This window comes from Medicago sativa, chromosome 6 (assembly GCF_051527215.1).
Source record: "Medicago sativa cultivar Bolivia chromosome 6, Bolivia_mono, whole genome shotgun sequence".
Classification (NCBI taxonomy): Eukaryota; Viridiplantae; Streptophyta; class Magnoliopsida; order Fabales; family Fabaceae; genus Medicago; species Medicago sativa.
In genome coordinates this window covers 20,301,588-20,317,592 of record NC_140754.1, presented here as the reverse complement: position 1 = coordinate 20,317,592, position 16,005 = coordinate 20,301,588, and the positions used below count along the sequence as shown (strand labels likewise).

The following is a 16,005-nucleotide window of genomic DNA, read 5'->3' as shown; positions in this document are numbered from 1 at the left end:
TCAAAAACTAGTTAGCAAGTAAGAATGAAACTTCATGAACAAATATACTAACCAGAAACATCAATGACAGTAAGAACACCACTTGCCGAACAACCGAACACAAACAAATTGCGTGTAAAAGGAATTATTCTGAAAAAGTTCATAACAATGACTAATTTAGAATCTCTTTGCGGTTCAAGTGACGTGATTGTTTGGCAAGTTTTGGATGGAGAAAGACGTAGCCATTCTTAGTTTGACATATTCAATGCAAAACACTATTGTTTATACGAATAAATCACTAAATTGATGTATGTTTTATAAGTCATTTTTAAAATAGTTTTAGACTCTATTAATATTTCAAACTAATCTCTATCTTTTTCAAAAGATTTTTAATTAGGTCTTCGTTTCTATGTTTTTGTCACATGACGAGGATCCTAATTGAAAAACTTTTGACAAAAATAGAAACTGGTTTGACATAATCGAAGACTAATTTGAGAATGGTTACAAAGACAATGACCAATTTGACGATGAACTCTTGTTTTTTTGACGTAATGGTAATTGTCATTGATACACATAAGTAGAGAAGGTAAAGTTTCGAATAACGATTACAAAGCGTCTGATCTAACAATTTTGATATTTTTATCGGTTGATAAAAAATTTGTAAACAATACTATTTTATATTTAAGAGAATGAAAGTGATTATACGAATTTTTTTTTCCAACCCTATAATGAAAAAGAATTCCAGCTCTGACCCCCTATGAGAAACATATACACAAATGACCCTCTTTCTATTTTTTTACTGCCAGAATACGCCACGTGTCGCTCCCTGATTTGCTTTATTTTTTTTATTAATTAATGATTACCGCCAGATGGAATGGCGGGAATGACTTTTTTGCGTCAGTCAAACAGCCAATGCTAGCGCGCCACGTGTCCAAGCGTTACTTAAAATTGGGAAAAAATTTATGCTCCTGGTGGGAAGGGGAATCGAACCCGGCACTTCGCACTCACATGCAATCAGCTTTATTAACATGCAATCAGCTTTACCATTGAGCTGTCATGAACAAGTTGATATTACAAGTTGATATTTTATCAATCTAACATATATTAATATTAATATTACATACAGTTTCACATCAATAGTATACTCCCTCCGGTCACTATTATAAGCAAAAGTTCACTTTTTAGGTTCATTCAATAAATGATGTATGTGGTCTATATATGGACCACATACATCATTTATTGAATGAACTTAAAAAGTTAATTTTTGCTTATAATAGTGACCAGAGGGAGTATAATGTAAGGTAAGATTTTTTATCCCACGTGAACTATCATAAATGGGTTAATGTTATACTATTGGTAAAAAGATATAAATAATTGATTTTTTATTTGAAAGTAATCTTAATGTATAGTAACACACGTACGTAAAAAATAAATGACTAAATTAATTTTCCCTAATAAAATGACAAAATTAATTTATTTTAAATAATTAACTTATGTTAAACCGAATGGTATAATATTTTAAAATCAATAGTATATATAAAATTTATAATTTCAACTAATTATAATTTTTTTGGGAAAAACTGATATGATGAAAATTCAAATAAAAATTTGAATGCTTGTAAAACAAATTGAAAATTAAAATAAAATACAATGAAAATAAAATATTAAGTATAAAACATAGAAACGACACAATCAGATTCTTAATATTTTATTTTATTTTTTAAATTATTTTATCTTTGTTTTCTATTTTTTAGAAACACTGATTTTTAAATCATTTTTTTAGGGAAAATTATATTTGTCATTTATTTTTTATGTACATGTGTTACTATACATTAAGATTTTTTCAAATAAAAAACCAATTATGTTTATCTTTTTACCAATAGTATAATATCTTTTTACCATAATATTAATATATGTTAGATTGATAAAATATCAACTTGTTCATGACAGCTCAATGGTAAAGCTGATTGCATGTGAGTCCGAAGTGACGGGTTCGATTCCTTCCCACCAGCCGAAGTGCTGGGTTCGACTCCTTCCCACCAGGAGCTTATCAAATTTTTTTTTTCCCAATTTTAAGTAACGCTTGGACACGTGGCGCGCTAGCATTGGCTGTTTGACTGACGCGAAAAAGTCATTCCCGCCATTCCATCTGGCGGTAATCATTAATTCCCACCAGAAGCTTATCAAATTTTTTCCCAATTTTAAGTAACGCTTGGACACGTGGCGCGCTAGCATTGGCTGTTTGACTGACGCGAAAAATTCATTCCCGCCATTCCATCTGGCGGTAATCATTAATTAATAAAAAAATCCAGCAAATCAGGGAGCGACACGTGGCGTATTCTGGCAGTAAAAAAAATAAAAAACAACAGAAAGAGGGTCATTTGTGTATATGTTTCTCATAGGGGGTCAGAGCTGGAATTCTTTTTCACAATAGGGTCGGAAAAAAAAAATTCTGATTATACAACATATATTCAATGATTTTTTTTTTTTGGTATAGTTTAGTGGTTCACAATTTCACCCATCTAAACTAAAAAAAATTAGTTTAAAACTTCAACTCCTAACATTATAGATACGCAATTTTTCGTCATGTATCTACCACATCATTTAATTTTCGACGAGAATTTTCTAGAAAACTATTATTCGGTGAAAAATTACAAAAGTTTTATCAAAAGCTATTTAACAAAAAAGAAAAATAACACCAAAATTTAAGAGAAAAAGTGTTTTTAAAATGACCCATTGTACTCCGAATTAAACTGGAATCTGTCAAAGACATTGAAAGCGGCATAAAAAGCGAATCTAATTGAAGTTGTAGTCGGTATCACTTTTTTGGCCCTTTTTTCATTTTGGTGGGTCCATTTTTCTCTTTCTCATGTCATCATAACCATTCTTAGCCACTACATCTCTTGGTTCTCATTCACTCATTGGATGACTCATTTGCCACCTGTCACCACCCCAACTCTCCTCTTTTCAAGCCTCAATTGTAATTTGAACACCATACTCCTCCTTCACCCTTGAAAATTTAGTAAATTGTATTTGGGTCTTGTTATCTTGTGTCCTTAGGGCACAAGTTAACGAATCCAAAACTAGAAATATTTCATAGAAAAGAACAAAACTTTGACTTTAAAAAGTTGAATAAAGTTGAATGCACAACTTTTAAGATAATTATTTCTATTTTAAATTCCTTAACATATACCCTTGGGGCACATGTTAACATTTGCCATTGTATTTTATCATGATCATGATATTGATATGTTATTCACTTTTACCCTTGTTTTTTTTTTTTTTTAAAATATGATATTTCTATACATAACCATGGAGACTAATACATCAAATATTGTAAGATTTAAATGAACGGCAAATTTTACTAAGAGTTTTAACGTTGTTGTATGATCAATACTATATTCGAATACAAGATTTTAGTTAAGCTATAAGAGATATATGTCATCTTATCTAGCACTCTTAGGTGTTCTTATCGTCGTATAACAATGATTAATTTTTGTTGAACAACCTATAAAATATAAAAATGGATTCCTTCCTCTTAATCATATGAACCAAAAATTGTACATGTAACCACACAAGTGCTTAATTTTTTTTTTATCAATCAATCAATTGTTGATTACGTAAATTATAATTTATGATGGGTGAAATCTTTCCTTTATGATGTCAATGCTGTGAAATTGAAGTTACATATGATATATAAAATAAATTAACAAATGATAAATAGGTTTCACTTCCCACGTTAGTGTCACTTGAACTTTAACTTGAACTAGGGCTAATCAACCAAGAATAGAGACATAGTATAATCAATATTTAGTTTTTGCTCATAATCAATTGCTCATATTCAAAAGCAATTAAAAAGATCCTTTATTAAAAAAAAGCGGGCAATTAAAAAGAGTAAGGTGATAAGGGAAGGCATTTTATTCAATTGTGCACGGTCCAATGTTTTAATTTCATCCGCGTGATACTTTCATGAAAAAAGATTATAAAAAGAAAAAGAAAACACTTTTCTTTTCTTTGGTTATAGGAAACTTTTTTTTGTTGAGAGAGGTGGTTAAAGGGAACCTTTTTCTTTGATAAATTGAAAAGGTAAGAAATATTCTTTTCTTAGAAAAATGGTAACAATGCTATGAGGACATTGTTTGAAGAATAAAAAAATGTAATTTTTTTTTTATAGAAAATGTTACACTTTTCTTGAGAGGAGAAAATGTTATACTCTAATAAATATCAAACTTATATTTTTAAGATAAATTTCTTTTTATAAGTTCTTGCTTAGCCGTGACTTTTTAATATAAATCATATATCACACTTCTATAAAGTGATAGAGAACATATACAAAATTTTAAGTAAATATCAATTAACATGAATATTATAAGACTGTATTAACTTAGCATGTATTTTATTAATATCTTTTAAAAAATGGTTCAATATTTTAAAATTTTATTAAAGTAGAAAATGTTAATCAAATTTGTCTCCTTCTATTAATCCACTATAAAAGTCCTGGTGAGCTTAGCTAAGTTGGTAGAGACAGTGAATAAAATATGCAAGGTCCGGGGTTCAAATCCCGGCCACCACAAAAAAAAAATCCACTATAAAAAGTATTTTTGATATTATTCACTTAGTTTTAAAATTCATTCTTAACATTCCTAACTTAAGAACATTATAATTAATCTTTCAAAAAACACATTATAATTAATGTAAAAAAAAAAATTGATATTTTACAATTATAATTTTTTTAGAATATTAAATATTGACCTCAAACTATTTCCCAAATAGAAATGATATTTGAACAACCATTTTTTACAACTTTTGTGACAACTTTCTCTCTCATACTGACATTATCTTTTTACTTTATCTTTCTATTGCTTTGATTTTTGTATCACTACCTCATTTTCTTTGTAAAATTTTGGTTGTCACAAAAGTTGTCACATATATGGATGTTCAAATAACACAACTCTTTCCCAAAAGTTTTAACATAGTTGTATTTTCTCCTTTGCACTCAAAACCTCAATTAACCAAAAAAGGTCACATCCCATTTTCCATAAAAATATTTTAAAGTAAAAGTGTAAAAAGAAAAAGAAAAAAAGAAATGAAAAAAGAACAAAGAGAAAAAAAAGGCATAAAAGGATGGTAGTAGTACTTTGTCTATCAATGATGTGGCTCATGTTCTTTTGTACTTTTTGCAGGGTGACTTTTAATTTTGAAAAGTCTGTAGGGTTGTTTTAAAGCAAACTTTTTCCCTTTGAAAAGTTCTGTCAAATTAAAAGCTTTTCACTTTTTTTACCAAACACTTTTCTCTTTCTATATCTCATTCATTATTTTCTTTCTTCTATTTCTATCTATATCTACGTGTGTTGAAGCTTCTTAAACATCATAGATTTCAACAATAACAACAATATCACAAAAATGAATGGTGAAGGTGACATGTTTGTTAAAGATTCTTCTAGTTTCATGCTCTTTGGTAAGAAGATTCCGGTGAGTTCTTCTCAGATTCAGGCCAATTCTACAACCATGGTAAATACTCATTTTATCATATTATATCATATACCCAATAACCATTGTTTATGTTGTTTTTTTATTTGAAAAAATTTAAATATTTTTTATTTTTGTTGTATTGGGTTGGTATAATATTTTCCAATCTTTGAAACATTTAAATTTTTAAGAGTATTTGATCTATATGGTTTCTTTTTTAATATATTGATAAAAAAAACTCAAGAATATGGATCTGATTCATGTAAACAATGGCTGGTCTTAATTGTATGAATTTTAATAAAAAAAAAGTTTTTTTTTTTGTTTTGGTAAAATTATAGTTGAGAATTTATGTTTATGTCAATACATACATATATAGGTGAATTTAAGAAATTGAGTCTAAGGTGTTGTTGAGCTGTCTTGTGCAAGTAGTTGATTTTTTATAAGAAAATTGGATCTGTTGCATTTTTAATGATACTTATTTATTTTTTGTGAAATTGAGTTGTACTTTTGAAAGAAATTTATCATTAAATTTGTTTAATTTTGGTTGGAGTATTAATCAAATCTTAAGAAAGTTCAATGTTTAATCAATTACAAATAGATTTGTTTTTCATAAATATAACATGATTGGTTGAATGAATGTGAAATAAACTGAAATTGTGGCAGATTAGTTTTAGTAACATAGGAGATAGCCCCTGGTTTATGGAATTACCAGCGCTGAGTTTGACAAAATCACGGTGACATGTTTGTTGAAGCTCGAAAGAGTAGATTTTTCTAAATTACAGTGACACGTGATTATGTCAAACTCATCGTCAATCTAAACATACGAAATGAAAGTTCTTATGTTATGTACCACATCGAATTTTATGGTTTTTTATGTGAAAAATGAATATAACTTTGATTTTGTTTCTTGTTTATTGTCAAATTTGTTGCCAAACTTTATTCTTCATGACTTGTCACTGATTATATAGTTTTTATTTTACAGATTTCTTGCAGTAACTCCAAGCATAAAGGAAATGATATGCCTCATACTCAAAACATTGAGAAATCAAAGAATTCTTCTAATGAAGAAAATGAATCAAAAGTGAACACAAGCACTGTGGAAGATAGTATGGAAACTAGCAGCACAGATCAAGACAAAGTCCTAAAGAAACCAGACAAGATTGTTCAATGTCCGAGATGCAAAAGTTTCGACACAAAATTTTGTTATTTCAACAACTACAATGTCAATCAACCTCGGCATTTCTGTCGGAGTTGTCACAGATATTGGACCAACGGTGGAACAATGAGAAATGTTGCTGTCGGTGCAGGGAGACGGAAGAACAAACACATAGCTTCTCAATATCGCCACATGATTGTAGTGTCCGATGGAATTCCGACCGCCAGTTTAGAAACCAACGACTCTTCTAGGTACCAACATGGCTCAAATGTTGAATCTGCTGCGGTTTTTAGGTGTTCAAATGATAATGGTATTGTCCTAAAATTTGGTCGGGAAAATGCCTCTCTCGATGAATCCAAAGGTTCAATGCTTAATCTTATGAACCACAAGAGAAATGTTGATGCAAGTGGTAACAATTGTAGAGAAAATGGAGAGGAAGAATCATCGTTATGTGTATCGTCTGTGACAAACGGTCATACTCGAGGAAACGAGTTATTCGAATCCGAACAGAATAGGTCTAAACCTATGCAGAGCTACCCTGCACCTTCATGGATAATTCCAATGAATCAAAGTTGGAACAATGTTACTTCTATGGTTCAATCATCAATGCAGATGTGTAACCCTTATGGCATTGATCCTACTTCAATGCAGTGGTGTCACGCGCCGAGGGTTGAGGTTACAAACATTTTCACACCAAACATTGGCTTGCAATTTGTTCCTGCATCAAACAGGAATGGAACACCTTTGTATGGTAGTGGAAATGGAAATGTGTCCATAGGTCCAAATGGCTGCATTTCACCTTCTTCATCTACTACTAGTAATAGTTGTATCTCAGGTAATGGCACACCAATCCTTGGAAAACACACATGAGATTCTGTTTTATGTGATAAAGATAAGTAAGATATGTGAGCATTTGTACAAAGGACCGTTACAATTAACGAAGCAGATTTTGGATAGATTCTGATATCATATGAAAATTTGAACTAAACTCTATAGAAGTGAATTATAAGGTGAGTGATACATTCCCTTGTAAATATATTTAACGTGAGACTCTCAACATTGATACAAATGAAACCTCAAAACGTGCTATATAAACTACATTAGGTATCTAACATATAACATTATTTGAAATCGGAATTTTCTATCTCCAAAAGCATGCATGGTAAAGAAGGCAAAATATTTGTATTGTGTTTGATTTCGTGGTAACAAAAGTTGATTTTGAATTATAAATTTTGTAAAATTAATTTTAGCTAAAAGTGAAGTGAAAGTAAGGTGAGGCCTAGAGGTAGAAGGATTGTGGATAATTTACCATCAAGCAATCAAAATTATTCAAATGAGAAAATATGTAAATGATACCCACAAACTAAGTTCTACTTTAGTTCCTCATACGTCTAACTCTTTTTATGGGTAAATTATCCAAATTGGCAAAAGTATAGCAAACAATGAAAGTATAGCCATTTTTTTATTTGTTTTACAAAGTAGTCAAGTGATTATGAAATCACCTTTTAAAGTGAACAAATGAGATGTTAGAGATTTGAACTCTAACTCTGCACATATTATGTGATGTCCTATCAACTTAGGTTAAGTTCACAGGATAGGAACACAAAGTATAACAATTTATGTTTAACTACATTTATATAAATGTGAGTTGTATGCATATAAAATAAAAATAAACTTTCTTCAAGAGCAATCAACGTGTCAAAAATTAACTATGCACATTTGAATGAATGATTTGAACTTACAAAGTGAAACCAAAATTGCTTGAAACGAGTTGAATTTCGAGGATTGACCAAGTTCATGACATATCTAAAAACTTAAAGAAACATTTACATATGTATATACAATTATTTAGCAAAGAAATTCTCACAACTAACAATAGTTGAACCTACCTCTTTGGGTTATAACTCCTTATCAAATGAATAAACGTATTTTTTTTAAAAATATTGACCAACGGTTGGTGAAACAAAAAATACTCATGCTTCTACGATAACAAATACTTCCTCCAATCCTATTTATGTGAGAAATTAGATCAACAAAGGTTGATTTATCTAAAAAATAAACAAATGTTGATTTATCTAATTAAAAAAATTAGATCAAATTACATTATGAAGTCTCCGTGAACTTAGCTCAGTTCGTAGGCACGGCAATAAAACCCATACCTGCGGTTAACCACCCGAACCAAATCCAATTTGACGGGTTTTCCCCGTTTGACTGGGTTTGGGTATGGATATGGGTTTTCCCTGATTTCAAAACACGGGTTTAGGACGGGTGACGGGTATATAGGTATCCACCTCGAACCCATACACAAACTCGTCCCAAATATAAGAAATTACTTTATGTTGATATGTCATGTTATTTTGTTTGATAATTGTGATGTTAATAAAACTACCATCGATATTTGAAGGATCAACTAAATCATTTCGTCTAACAAATGTTAACGTGAGCGTATTGTTGGATGATGTATTACAACGTTGCTCTTGGGGATGCAAAAAAACGTCTATTTTTTATTTAAAAAAATTATGTAATGCGGGGACGGGGATGCGGCGGGTATACCCAAACCCGTCGGGGACGGAGATGAGATACAATTTCTCATCCCCGTTGGATATGGGTAGGGTAACAAGTAATTTTATGAGAATTAAGTATGGGGACGGGGAAGGGAAAACCCGTCTCCATCCCGCCCCATTGTCATGTCTATCAGTTCGTAAGGACAATGCATAATGCATGGTTCAGGGTTCGAACCCCGACACCAAAAAAAATTACATTATGAAAGGAGTAATAAATAGAGTTGAATGAAGGGAGTAATAAAGATCTATTTTAATTTTGGGTCTTGCTAACAAGTGTCCTAAGGACATTGTTGAATGAACCCAAAAAAAGAAACTATATCTTGAAAATATAAATCAAACACTTTTTAAAGTCATAACCGTACAATTTCCAATACAAAAATTGCTACTTTTAGATGCTTAAACAGCAGGGCATTTGTTAGCCTTTTCCTTTAATTTTTCATTGTGGAAATGAAATTATGAAGGGCATTTATTGAAAGCTTTTTTTTTTTTGACCAAACATTTATTGAAAGCTTATCACCTCATTGAAATACATTGAAAATAGCGTGAAAAGCAAATCTAATCAAAGTCAGAATCACTTTTTGGCCCATTGTTCCTTTCGGTGGGTCCCCTTTCTCTTTCTCACATCATCATTACCATTCTTAGCCACTACAGTATCTTTTGACAGTATCTTTGGCCGCTACTACATTTCTTGGCTCTAATTCATTCATTTGATGACTCATCTGCCACCTGTCACCACCCCAGCTGTTTTCTCTCTCTTCATTCTTGGACCAATTTTAAAGTTGTGTTTGGTATTGGCCTGAATCACGAAGCTCCACCGTAATTTTTTTACGATAATCTTTGAAGAGTTTTATTTTGTAAAATTGATCATCATAATTTCAAGAAAAATGATATTTGAGTATCTATTTTGTGATAAATTTTGTGATAATTTTCTCTCTCATACTCACATTACTTTTTACTTTATCTCTCTGTTGCTTTGGTTTTTGTGCAAATATCAACTTTTTCTTTGTAAATTGTGGTTATACCAAAAGTTGTCAACCAAATGGTTGTTCAAATAACACTCCTCTAATTTTAACACACCTACTGTAATAGCAAATACTCCCTCCGGTCACATTTATAAGCAAAAAATAATTTTTTAGGTTCATTGAATAAGTAATGTATCCGGTCACATTTATATGTTAGATACATTAGTTATTCAATGTACTCTAAAAAGTTGTTTTTTCTTATAAATGTGATCATATGGAGTATATATTTAAGGATAATGCTTGGCATCACGAATTTACCGATCGCGGCAACATCACTAGTGTTCAAAGTACTCCCTCCGTCCCTTAATGTAAACCCCTTTGTTTTTTTCACATTTCTTAAGAAAAGTTGTCAGTGTAATTAATGTGTCTGTTTTGTGTATTAATATTACCAAATTGTCCTTTGTTTGTATATGTAATAAATTTGATTATTCATATTTTAAGACAAATTAATAGTATTAATTAGGGGCATGTTTAGGAAAAAAGTAATAAATGCATATAGTAATTTGAAAAGGAGTTTACATTCAGGGACAAAAATAAAATCAAATGGGTGTTTAGATATAGGGACGGAAGGAGTAGCTGAAGGCTTGAAACCCTTCCCCTTTACCTATTGGGTTTTTCGAAGGAAAAAAAAGATTTGATTGGTTAATTACTTATTCGTGAGCAATTCTTGATAAATTGTGTCGCTGTAAATATCGGCGCTCTATATTTATTTTTCTTTCTACTACTAGGTTATTATCATGGTTGCTTTCAAAAAATGTTATTACAATAGAAAGACTTGTACAAATTATATAATAAAATTAAAGTGATTGGAATATCATCATTTTGGATCTAAAACGTTGACGTCCAAATCATTGATTGAATAACTGATCTTTCAATAGAAACCAAATGAACACCCTAACAAGACGAAAAATTAAACAATGTCGCGTAAGACGATGAATATACAACGTCATATTCAAACGATGAAATCGCAAAGAAAAAACCTAAATTTATATTTAAAAATCACTTATTTAAATTGACATAAAGGACTAAAGACGAAGGAGGTGATTTTGAATCAAATTTTACTCAAAACCACCTCTAAAATGAAGAAGAAAAAAAATTAAAGAGAAATCTTAGAGAAAGATAACTAAGACCAACTTATTGGAGAGAGAAAAGCTTTACGTTTGAATAATTTATGATTTCTTGATTAAATTATAAATTATAAATATTCTTTCCTTCTAATCTCATGGATTTTTAAATATTAATCCCATTAGCAACTATGATATGATTGAATATTTGCTTTAGGAAATTTCTTCAATGAATTTTAAAAATGTTGTATTTTAAAATTTGAACTTAAAATCTTTTATAAACAAAATTGAGTCATCACGTCTAAAGATAAAGTAAAAAGAAGGCTAAAATATGGCATTGGTCCCTACACATATGCCAAGTTTTGGTTTTAGTCCCTGCAATTTTTTTTTAGTTTTTGGTCCCTGCAAATATGGCCAGTTTTGATTTTAGTCCCTGCAATTTTTTTTTTTATAGTTTTTGGTCCCTGCAAATATGCCCAGTTTTGGTTTTAGTCCCTGCAAAATTGTTTTTTTTTTTGGAAATGGTCCCTGTCCCCACGTGGATGCCAGGGACCATTTCAAAAAAAAAACAATTTTGCTGGGACCATTTCCAAAAAAAACAATTTTGCAAGGACCAAAAACTATAAAAAAAATTTACAGGGACTAAAACCAAAACTGAGCATATTTGCAGGGACCAAAAACTATAAAAAAAAATTGCAGGAACTAAAACCAAAACTGGCCATATTTGCAGGGACCAATGCCATATTTTAGCCTAAAAAGAAAAGAGGTGAAAAAAACAAAGGATAAAAAAAAGCATTAATTAAAGGATAGTAGAAGTACTTTGTCTGTGTTTCTGTTCTTTTGCACTTTTTGCAGGGTGACTTTTAATTTTCAAAGTCTTTTTTTTGGTGTGATTTTAGCTTTTAATGCAAACTTAAAAGCTTTTCACTTTTTTTTACCAAACACTTTCTCCTTTTCTCTTTCTATATCTCATTAATTTTTCCTTCTCCTTTGGTGTGTTTTTGAGCTGTTTAAAACATCATAGACTTCAACAACAACAATAAACAACATCACAAAAATGAATGGTGAAGGTGACATGTGTGTTAAAGATTTTAGTATCATGCTCTTTGGAAAGAAGATTCAGGCCAACTCTTCAACCATGGTAAGTTATCATATCTTATATCACACTCAATAACCATTTTTCATGTTAATTTAGAAAGTTATGATTTAATTAGTTTGTTTGTCATGTTGTTAGAATATTTTATAAGCTTTAAAACCTTTAAAATTTGAAGAGTATTAATGCTAAATGATTTTATTTTTTAACATATTTATTTGGTAATAAAATTAAGAATGAATTCTAACATTTTTTTTTTAAACTTATAGTTGAGAATTTATGTTTATGTCAAATACATACATAAATGAATTTAATAAATTGAGACTAAGGTTTGTGAAGCTTCTGCAAGTAGTTGATTTTATATAGGAAAATATAGACAATATATTTGGTTCTTTTCTTCAAAGGGTAGCTTTGTTTCTTCTAATATCAAATAGGATTTATTACATTTTTTATACGAATCTATTTTTGTGAAATTGGGTTGTATCTGAAAGAAGTTTAACATGAAAGTTGTTTCATTTTGATTGAAGTATGTATTAAATCATACAATTGCTTGGTGCTCTTGTTTTTTTCAAGGCAATCATAAAATTCAAGCCTCTTAAAAATTTCTTAATTCTTTTGATTTTAAGTATATATTCAGTTGCTAAAAAAATACATATTCAGTTCAATTAATGCTTAATCAATTGCAAATAGATTTTTCTTTATAAATAGTATAATTTGTCTTGAATGGTGAAAGGCACGACACCATCATAATTTTGTTGAAACTCTAAAATATGTATATAATATAATATATAAGGCACCACACCATCATAATTTTGTTGAAACTCTAAAATATGTATATAATATAATATATCAAAGATTAATGACACATGAATAGAAAACAAACATCAACTAAGTTTTTTTAGGTGACAAAACCAATAATCGTAAACACGGTGACACGTGGTCATTCCACCAAAATCATCATGAATTATAGTTCTAATGGTTTGTACCATAAGGAATTTATTTTATAGTTATTTTTTTTTTATTTTTTTATGTGAAAATCGAACATAACATGCATGATGATTAATTGCATATGTTCCATGATTTTGTTTTTTGAATATTCCAAAGTTTGTTGCCAAACTTTATTCTGGATAACTTATCACTAATTATGATTTATAATATATAGAATTCTTGCAGTAACTCAAAGCACAAAGGAAATGAAATGCCTCATATTCAAAACATTGAGAAATCAAAGAATTCTTCTAATGAAGAAAATGAATCAAAAGTTTACACAAGCACTGTGGAAGATAATATGGAAACTAGCAGCACAGATCAAGACAAAGTCCTCAAAAAACCTGACAAGATTGTTCAATGTCCAAGATGCAACAGTTTCGACACGAAATTTTGTTATTTCAATAACTACAATGTCAGTCAACCTCGGCATTTTTGTCGGAAATGTCATAGATATTGGACTGCCGGTGGAACAATGAGAAACGTTCCTTTCGGTGCAGGGAGACGGAAGAACAAGCAGATAGCTTCTCAATATCGCCACATGATTGTAGCTTCCGGTGGAATTTCAACCTCAAATTTTGAAAGCAACGCCTCTTCTACCGAATCTGCTGCGGTTTTTAGGTGCTCAAATAATAATGGTATTGTCATAAAATTTGGTCTGGAAAATGCATCTCTCCATGAATCTAACAATTCGATGTTCAATCCTAGAAACGATAAGAGAAATATTGATGCAAGTGCTAACAATTATAGAGAAAATGGGGATGAAGAATCATCGTTATGTGTATCTTCTGTGACAAACGGTTATACTCGAGGAAACAAGTTATCCGAATCTGAACATAATAGGTCAAAACCATTGCAGAGCTACCCTGCATCTTCATGGATGATTCCATTGAATCAAAGCTTGAACAATGTTCCTTCCATGGTTCAATCTTCAATGCAGATGTGTAACCCTTATGGCGTTGATCCTAGTTCAATGCAGTGGTACCATATGCCGAACATTTTCAGACCAAACATTGGCTTGCAATTTGTCCCTGAATCATTTAGGAATGGATCAGTTTCAATAGGTTCAAATAATTGTATTTCGTCTTCTTCATCTATTACTAGCTAGTCATAGTTGTTGCTCCGGTATGGATCACCGATCCTTGGAAAACACACCAGAGATTCTGTCTTGATCGAAGACACTAATCTTGGACAGACTCTGATACCATCTTGAAATTTCTTGTACTCATCCTTTTCAATGGAGCATATGCAATGAGTTTGTAGCTTCATATTTTCCATAGACAATTTCAATCAGAAATTTTTGTGCATATAGCTTTGTTCACATAGCTCTTTGTGGAATTATTTGTGTAATTAAATTTTAGTGATGTACTTGAATGAATTATGTTATATGAAATTGATGAATTTGGAGTTGCAAATGAACCAACAATAGACAGTGATATTTTCATCCCATTGTATATGAAATTGATAATTTTTGGAAGGATATTAAGTTAAAAATCATGTAAGAGTTATAATTCGTACATAAACTAATTTTCATGATTTTCACGGTTTTTAATTTTTTTTAAAAGACAAAAAATATTATATATTAAAAACTAACAATTTAAGCACAAAAGATTCTACTATCGAAGAATTACAAAATTATTAATTATAAAAACAACACCAAAACAACGATCGCTCTACATCAAGAAGAAAACCTAATATTCACCTTACAAATAAAGTCACTCCTAAGCATCTGAGTGGTTGACTACTCAATAGATATAAATTATGTGAAAAATCTTTAACTTAGGACTTAATCTAAGACCAAAACTAGAAATTTTACCATAAGGTGTACGAGTTAAGCAATCCTGATTACCAAACACCGTATAATATTCTGATGCTTCCAAATCGATCAAATGCATGCCAACGAAATCGCGTGAAAGTATTCATTAACTTTCTTTCCTCGAGAAACCAAACCTATGAATTTAACCACATGACCAAAACAATTTTCTCATTACACAACTTATTTCTAACCAAGATAGAACATCCGCCCATTATTTTCCAAAAACCTAACAATAAAAAAAAACAAATGATTAGCAGTTTCATTCAGATTACAATTCCAGCTATAAAACAATACTAAATTTTGCATCCTTCTTTGTACTAATCCACAGTTTTTCAACTTAATTAATAGAAATGAATTTTTACTAATCAAGAGGCAAGCAAAATTTAACCAAGTATTGTAGCTATAAGAATTCAACGCATGTACTAATACTATCTAATTATTCCATCTTAGATGAATTTCATTAACTACAAAAGAAGAATCACTTTATTACCTCAAATGTAAATGTTCTTTGAATGAACTATATATGATGCGTGTATATCACAAAGTAGCTTCTTATTTTTTATTTTATTTTTTGATAAAAGGAAGAACCTTTCGTGTAACAAATTACATATCTTTCACATTTAAGAATATTTAGCAAATACCACTCATTGACCATGTTGCTTTATCTTTCAATTGGCTGACCAAGTCATTACTGATAATGCTTTGCTTCATGTCATAAGGGCATATTGCAATGCAAGCAATCTTTTTTGTTTTACTTTTTTTCATACTTACTTTTGCTTTAATTCTTTTTCCGTCTTTATTTCATGCAACTAACCTTTCTGACTTGGAAAGTTTGTAATATGATAAAGCCTTGTT

General features: G+C 30.3%; 2 protein-coding genes across 3 annotated transcripts; both read left to right on the top strand.

Moving 5' to 3' along the window:
* Positions 1–5,346: 5,346 nt before the first annotated feature.
* LOC146913565 (uncharacterized) lies at positions 5,347–7,560 on the top strand. Of its 2 annotated transcripts, none has more exons than XM_085716749.1 (2): positions 5,347–5,451; positions 6,431–7,560. In XM_085716749.1, the coding sequence occupies exons 1-2, from the start codon at positions 5,383–5,385 to the stop codon at positions 7,472–7,474; spliced, it is 1,113 nt and encodes a 370-aa protein (XP_085572875.1). In that variant the 5' UTR covers positions 5,347–5,382; the 3' UTR covers positions 7,475–7,560. The 2 variants fall into 2 exon arrangements, with proteins under 2 accessions (XP_085572875.1, XP_085572874.1); XM_085716748.1 differs by having other exon boundaries at positions 5,347–5,490.
* A 4,531-nt stretch (positions 7,561–12,091) lies between these two features.
* LOC146913564 (uncharacterized) lies at positions 12,092–14,722 on the top strand. Its single transcript, XM_085716752.1, has 2 exons — positions 12,092–12,395; positions 13,510–14,722. Exons 1-2 carry the CDS (start codon positions 12,312–12,314, stop codon positions 14,440–14,442), a joined length of 1,017 nt encoding a protein of 338 aa, XP_085572878.1. The 5' UTR covers positions 12,092–12,311; the 3' UTR covers positions 14,443–14,722.
* The last annotated feature ends 1,283 nt before the right edge of the window (positions 14,723–16,005 follow it).